The sequence below is a fragment of the Octopus bimaculoides genome, chromosome 14 (genome assembly GCF_001194135.2).
Source record: "Octopus bimaculoides isolate UCB-OBI-ISO-001 chromosome 14, ASM119413v2, whole genome shotgun sequence".
In the NCBI taxonomy this organism is placed as follows: Eukaryota; Metazoa; Mollusca; class Cephalopoda; order Octopoda; family Octopodidae; genus Octopus; species Octopus bimaculoides.
Window position 1 is genome coordinate 60063996 of NC_068994.1, and position 8186 is coordinate 60072181.

The 8186-nt window shown below is 34.9% G+C and overlaps 1 protein-coding gene across 3 annotated transcripts in view; it reads right to left on the reverse strand.

Moving 5' to 3' along the window:
* Positions 1–8186, reverse strand: part of LOC106880490 (protein hu-li tai shao) — a 138472-nt gene that overhangs the window by 92567 nt on the left and 37719 nt on the right. For all 3 annotated transcript variants that reach the window (XM_014930438.2, XM_014930440.2, XM_014930439.2), the window contains one exon: positions 2961–3051. In XM_014930438.2, coding sequence (XP_014785924.1) covers positions 2961–3027 — 67 coding nt within the window. In that variant the 5' untranslated portion in view covers positions 3028–3051. The remainder of the gene's footprint in view (positions 1–2960; positions 3052–8186) is intronic.

Below are 8186 nucleotides of genomic sequence, written 5' to 3' on the forward strand. Positions count from 1 at the left end.
AAATTTCCCCAAGACACCTGACGAAGGCTGGAGGGTATATCAGCCGAAACATTGTGTTAACAACAAACAAGATGAGGACAAATATTCGTTGAATGTAAATAATGTAAATAATTCCTCATCTCTTAAATATAGAACTGTAATATATATATATATATATATATATATATATATATATATATGATATATAGTGTGTGTGTGTGTGTGTGTGTGTGTGTAAAGTCAATCTCAAAAGAACCTGAACATGGAACAATTTATTTTGTTCAGTAACGACACTAATTTTATAGAGGAAAATATATTAATTCAACCAAATTCATTATTTTGTTGGGACTTATCCAATTCAGTTTTCAAAAAAAGCAATTTACTGTTTAATTCAACTTGTGCCAATATCAAGACAAATTTTATCATCATTGATATTGGTATTGTAGAAATTAGAGATTTTGTTAGTGTCATAGCTGGCCTGCATACAATTTCCTAACAGTTTCCGTTCACTTCATTAAAATATATTATCTACCACCTAATATACTTTCTACAAATTACTTTTGCACTTTAATTATACACACTGGAAACTTGTAGCTTCACTATACCAAATGGTACACAGAGAGGTCTACATAAATTCCATACCAGCTCAGACTGAAAATATACTTCTTGAAATCAACTAACACATGGTTTAGTTAATTAGCTCAGTTACTGGGTTTCATTATCAATATGGTCCATTAATGAAATGTAATTAATAGCACATATCTTTAAACAATTCCAACTGCCTCGTTTCAACCACAGAATATATCTGCCAGTCAGGTCCTCACTTGTTCCAAAGTCCAGCACATCAATCCTGATATGTCACACTGACATTAGTTTAACTTCACTAATCACATATTAGAAGAACATACCAAAGTTTAGTTAAATGATAAAAGTAAAATGACAATCATTACCTAAAACTATAAAAAAAAGGTCCAAGAGGATAGTGATACTGAAGTGAATTATCATTGAAGGAATATAATAACTAGAGGCTAAAACCAATGTTTGTCAAATACCAAAAATATGATAAAAGAAACAAAACTTCATTACTAAAATAACTTGCACCTAGAAAACTGATTGAAAGATAGATCTACTATTGAAGAGGAGGATGAGTAGAAGCCTTTTGCCTAGAGGACAAAAGATTATTATTATTGTATTTGATAAGTACTTGTCTTTACTAGTATTTATTATCATTAGTAGTATAATACTAAGTTTTAGTACCATACAGATTAAACCAGATTTTCTTAAACAGCTAATGTTACAAAAAATTCTAACATCTCCAAAGCTAATAATTTCAAGAAGTAGAATTTCTTGCAAAGAAAAAAAATTTTTTATTCCTTGTCTTTGGAAGCAAACAAAGCAACTTGAAGCAAGGACTGGCCAAATGATAATATTGGGTTACTGATAATGTATTGCTGCACTTACTAATCCAACTGGATGAAATATTTCAATAATTTTCTAAACATTTTTCATTCTCTGTTTCAAAATGGAAAATTTATCAAGGTTTTATATGGGAGAATGAAATAAGGCCTGACACATTCCACCCTAAGAAAGTTAACAGGAATTTTGTGATTTACTTAAACCAGAGGGCAATGGGAAGGAGCAAGAAAAAAACAAAAACATCAAAAGTTAAACTATTTTTTCTATACAAAATAAAATAGAATTTATAAAATATAAACCTGAAATAATATCTTACACTCCAAAGAGCCTTTCACTGACTTATCTCTCTTAACTAAAAACATATCAGCAATAGAATCAGTAGGCTGACAAATAAGTTGACATCTCATGGTTCTTTGGTACAAATCTTATTTTCCATCTCCAGTGGTAGATGGCACTCAAAAAGCATACAATGGTATTTGTTGTTTGGCAAATGATGCTTAGCTATTGTGATAACTAATAACTTGAAGCCAACATAATCTCAACAATATGAAAGGTCACATGTTATGAGAGCCCTCTAACCTGTCCTTCAAATTAGTCTTTTGTGGCAATTTCAACTTGTAATATCGCCACTACATGTAGGAGTGGTAGTAATAACAGGAATCAACTATCATTTTACTTAGAATACACAATTCCATATCAACAAAGCCAAATCTATGTTCCGTTTCTCTGTTTCGAGTTCTGGTAAAAAATACTAAAAAAAAGTATCTAACTGATGAGTGGAAATGCCAATAGAGAAACAATTATTCAACTTTAGTTAATTAACAAAGACAAATTATATTAAAGTATTAAGAGTGAAATAGGATTTGTGCATTGACACAGACAAAAGTTCCATCTCTATCTCCAATTAAAAAGATCAACACCATTGAAAGACAACTGGAAGACATTATTTACGTGTGATGAATACGCTGTCACCAATTCAGTTTCTAACTTACAAAAGATAAATGTAACCTCAAATAAATACCCAAAGACTTACGGTAAATGTCCTGAAACCTTGACCTTAATGAAATGAAGCAGCTATCATCAAAAATGAAAACCCAAGTCAAACAACTCAATCTTCTTGGGTTTTACAAAAGCATAAAAAATGATAAAACCATTATAGATTCTCTCAACACAGACACCTAGATTTGCCTAATACATACAGTAATCAGAGTAATTTGGAAATAAGATTCCATTTCTCTTACAATGTATCAACATCAAAGCATTCTATTTCCAAATCATTGAATCTATCTTTCTGTATCTAATCAAAAGAAACTTTTAGAATACAGAGTAAAAATAACTAACTTTACAAAAACATGAAAATCACAAAAGCATCATTTCAATATCTTTATAACAACAATGCAATACATTAGTTAGTCTGTAATGGGCTGGCCTAATAGGGTTAACTCCACAACTAATATCAAATTTTATTTACTCCATCTTCATATCTAAAGACGTGAGTATAGCCCCTCCCTCCCACCAAACCAATAAAAAAAGTTGAAGATCGATAAATTTGTTGAGAGACTTACCAATAGAATCAATAAATTTGCTTGAGGGGCTGGAAGGCCCATTCACCTGGTGAGCAGTCTCAGTCATTTCTGACTAATTAACTCTCCACCTCTGTAAAGAAAAAAAATGGGTATACAATTAGTGAGTGTGTATACATTTATCTATTGAATACAGGTTATGTGCAAAGGCTAGAAAGAATAGATGCAATCATGCTCCAATGGATGTGTAATGTTTGTGTACATGAATGCCATGGTACAAATGTGACACAAGAACTGGATAAAAGAGAAATTAAATGTATGCATTGGTGTGAGCACGTGATACATCTGGAGATGGTTTGTGGATAAGGAAGTGCCAGACACGGGGGGGGGGTCACAGTGGTGAAGGCTGACTTGGAGTGCTGAATCTTATGAAAGAAATGTTTGTTGATACACAATGCTGCTCAAGACCCAACCACCCTCTGAATCCTCGCTGCTCTCTCATCTATTTTCTCTCCCATGTTTCTCCCCCCCCCCCTCACACCTTCCATCCATACTTGCTCTTATGAGGGATAGCACTGGATACCCCTTACCAACCCATCTCTCTCTTTCCCACTAGCACTAATCCCTTTGCCTTCTTCCTCCCCTTAACCAGTAAGCAACTTTAAATCGTTTTCTCTCATCATACTTCACCAGCTCTCAGCACTTTGCTGAAAACCATCTCTCTCACACACACACAATTTTCCTTCAGTGATAGGGGCCCCTTTTAGCCTTGCAAATTGCAAGGTGACTTCTGTTAGGAAGGGCATCAAGCCATATTAATCATGCCAAAATGGACAACGAAGCACAATGCAATTCTCTAACTTGTTGGATCAATTCAAACCCAGCCAACCCATATCAACATGTAAAACAAACATTAAATGATGATAATGTATAGCAATGATATATTTAAGATATATATATATATATATATATATATATATATATATATATATATATATATATATATATATCTCCAGCCCTCCAGAACGACAGATTGAGGACACACCCACTTCAAATTTCTTATATGCTGGTATTTTTGATATTAGAAATTTTAGTTGTTCATGACCTGTTGATTAATCGACAAGTACTGATCGTTTGGGGATTCGGTACCCTGACGAGTTAGGAGTTTCTTTGTAGCATATTGCATAAATCTAATTAAAGTATGCATATGTTACAATAAAAACTCCTAATGAAATAATTGTAGCAATACCAGATAATAAATTCGTCTTTCACACACACACACAGAGCAATTAAAAGAGGAAATTTAATAATCTAAAGCAGACTTTATAAAAAACAATAATAACAAAATAAAAGGGTTGGGAGTAAAAACATTTCTTCGCCTTCTCTGCTCTAATTTTCTGAATAACTAAAACAGGAGCAAAATAGGAATGGTATGTTAGCTATCTCTCAAATTACATAGACCAGCCATAGAGTAAGACAACAAACAGTGCCTGCTACAATGTAACATTAATGAAAGAGTTGGGCAAACCCAGGGCACTGCTATATGTCAGAAAGTGGGAGAGGGGGGGGTAGAATGCTATTAAATATCAAGAGGGTGCTGATGGCAATGGTGGAGGAGTGAAACATTTCTAATGACAGATTGAAACTAGATGTGTCACAATAAGTAGAGAGGGCAGCTTTTAAATTCCACATTTCAAACAAATCTATGAGAAAAATTTTCGAATAGGTCAGTCAATGACCTTACTTCTGTCGGTCACTAATAATGGTCCTAATGGACGGCTAGTTAGGAACACAAGTACAACTCATTCCAGAAATACTATACAGTTTTGTTTTATAATTACTTGCAAATAATAATAAAACAGTGCACACGCACACATGTGTACACGCCACCTGTCTCTTGTTCCAGAAACAACACCTGATTCCTGATTCTCTCAGATACTTTATTAACCAACCTGAGCTCAAAAGTTATCTTAAACTGGGGTAGAGCAGAAATTCTTTCCACTTCCTTTCTGTTATGTATTTTCTTAGTAGTAGTAGTAGCTGCAGCAGTATTCTCTGCTGCAGCAGTTTGTTGCTAACTTATTTAGTTGTTTGTATGAACTGCAGTCCATAGTTTCTCTCAGCATGTATGCTGCAGTCTGCACCATAAAACCTATGAGCTTGGAAGCCAATTGATACTAAGCAGGGATTCCAAAGAAACATTTAATACTGGTTTATCAATTTTAAAACTATTAAATGACCAACAAAAAATACTTCTGGAAATATTTAGCCATCTTTAATTCATTTAAATAAACTTTACTAAATCAAACTCATAACAACATATCACAATTGACGTGTATTCTCATAGAATGTGTCATTTAGTAAATGTGTTGCCAAATATAAAGAACTGTTTTGAAAGAAGTCTTCAAATAAGTACACTAAATGAAATACACAAGAGTTGACTAAATTTCAGTATCATGTAAAGAGAAACAAATTCTATAACTGTACAAAAGAAACAAAATAATGTGTGCTGTAACAGTGTGTTGCTACGTCTATCATTTGTTGGTGATAGCCTACTACTCCTGGTGAATAATAACTTTGCCCCCTTCAGGCAACCACTCTCAAACCTATGGGTCTGTTTGGGGCAGTCACTGCTGGTGAGAGTTATATGAAGTTGGGTTGCAAATCCTACCTCGACCTCTTTTAGTTGCCTTTTACGACATGCAGAGGAAATGTAGGATCTATTCTTTGGCATGCTGGTCCACACAGCACTAGAGCACCATGAAATGAAATGTTTTACTCAAGAATACAACATTCCACCCGGTTCAAGAATCAAACCCACTAGACCATGCACCTGCACTATATTGGTATCCAGTAAAATATTTCCTGTACACATATGATCACATCTAGCATGCTGGTGTAAGTTAGACAGTTTGACAGGAGCTGACCAGGCTCCAGATCTGTTCGGGCATGGATGCCCTTCCTAACACCAACCACTGTACAGAGTGTACTGGGTGCTTCTACACAGCACCAGCATGGGTGCATTTACATGGCACTGGTACGGCTGCTTTTTACATGGCACCAGCACCCAAAAGCCTGCAAGATTAGGAATGCTCAGCTGGAGAGGGATGCAAGGTCAACCACAATTTTACTTAGCTTGACATGTCTTCTCAAGCACAGCAAACGGCCAGGAGTTTTGATTCCCTGTTTGATCCCATCTGTGAGGCCCAAGTTCAAATTCCACTGAAGTCAACTTTACCTTTCATCCTTTCAGGGACATAAGTACCAGTCAACCACTCGGGGAAATGTAATCAACTGGTTCCATACCCTACAATTTCAGGCCTTGTGCCTACAGTAGAAAGGATTACCACTGAAACTACTACTACTACTACTACTACTGCATAGAGCAACTTAACATTCTGTACAGAAAATATTTGATATGTAAATCAATTTAGAACCATATTTGTTTCCTTTTCTTAGCTTTTATTAATAAGTTTCAAACATTCAGCTTATTATTGCATTTTCCATTTAATTTGATAATTTGGTGCTAACATTTACAGCTATGTTCAGTGTAAACCAGAAATCTGGGTGGAAAAATGAGTTAAAGCTAAGAGGAGTGGCTCTGTTTGAAGATATAAAAGTTATAAGTTATCAAAATATGAAAGCCAGCCAACTCCCAGTTGTATATCAGTCAACAATAGAAGTAGCTGGGGTTTCTGTTACTATAGAGAACAATCAAATGTAAAGAGATGAATAATAATGATAACAATAATAAATTAATTCATTTACTGAGAATAAAACCTAAAATTACACACATGTGAACTTCCTATAAACCCATTAGGGCCAAATGGAGTTGACAGCTTTTCTCAATAGATCCAGAGGAGAAGTTAAAAATTCCTCACAGCAACCAACAGTACTTGAAATATGCAACTCTGGAGCACATCAGGGTGAGCAATTTGAGAATTGTGTTTGTGATAAATATAACACAATGTTACTTACAGGGTACATATTATCACCTGGGTATCTAGGACTGTTGAGGTTCTCAATGTAGGCACATACAGTGTGTGTGAGGATTTAGTTGTTCTAAGTGATGGAGTATTCCAGGTATATGTACCCTGGCTCAGCAGGATACAACACTGGACATTTGAATTACTGGTACAGTCTATCCAATGGGCTTCCACACAGTTTCCTTCTCTCAATTTCCACTCACTGGGCTTGGATTGACCCATGGCAATAATAAAAAAACACTTGCCCAAGATGCTATGCAACAGGATCAAAGCAAGGGCTTTGTAATTAATGCTGTGCCCATTTAATATCAACTGACAGGAGGTGCATGTGCCTCTAAATGTGCAACAAATACAGCTACGAAAATTAACCAATTTCTTAAAAGCCAAGAAATCCCCTTATCAATAACTTCAACACTCCATCTGTGGCTGCACTGTCAAAGTGGACATCCAGCCCAACTCATCACTACCACCATTTACTATGGTCAAGAACAACTGGGCAACTCTGGTCATCCTAAAACAGTTTAGATACCAAATAATGGGTGTCTCAGTTGTAGGAGTAAAAAAACAAATTGATATGACTGATGGTTTATAACAAATCCACCCGTGACAATAATTGTGCTAAAAACAAAAATACCACAGGATTAAAAACAGATAAACCACAAAGGAAAGAAAGTGCTATGTCCATAGCATGTAACCGTTTGCCTGAGTAGGTAATAACACATTGGTCTACTGATTGGTATATTCCCCCAAGTTCAAATGACTACGGTACACAAAGCTGAGGAACAGGAGCTTTAGTTAGACATCTCCTCCATTGTAAAACTGTGCAACTTCATAATTTGACAACATTGGGAAATTTATTGAAATGAAAAACAATAATTTTACTAAGCTTAACCAGAAAAAGGAAAAAAAGGAAAAGACATCTATACAACAATGACCATGAAATGAGTATTTTCAACAAGATGAAGCTGCTTATTTTGTGTGTTATCAACTAAAAGCTAATTACCACTTAACTTTTAAATTGCCGAAAGTTTCTTGTCTAAGTCTTTATTTTCAAGAGACAAAAATATTTTTGGCAGGTTTTTTAGAAAGGTTCAAAGAAGATTGTTCTGTGAGACATTTTAAAAACTGTTATTAAGACTACCGTCAGTAATTAGGTGTAGTTCCCCCGCTATTCACACTTAATAGTTGAGGTCTCTCCTACAGTCATACAAGTCAAACATGTTAAGATTAATGTAACTACTAATCAGGTAACGATGTAAATGATAACACCCTCACCACTAAA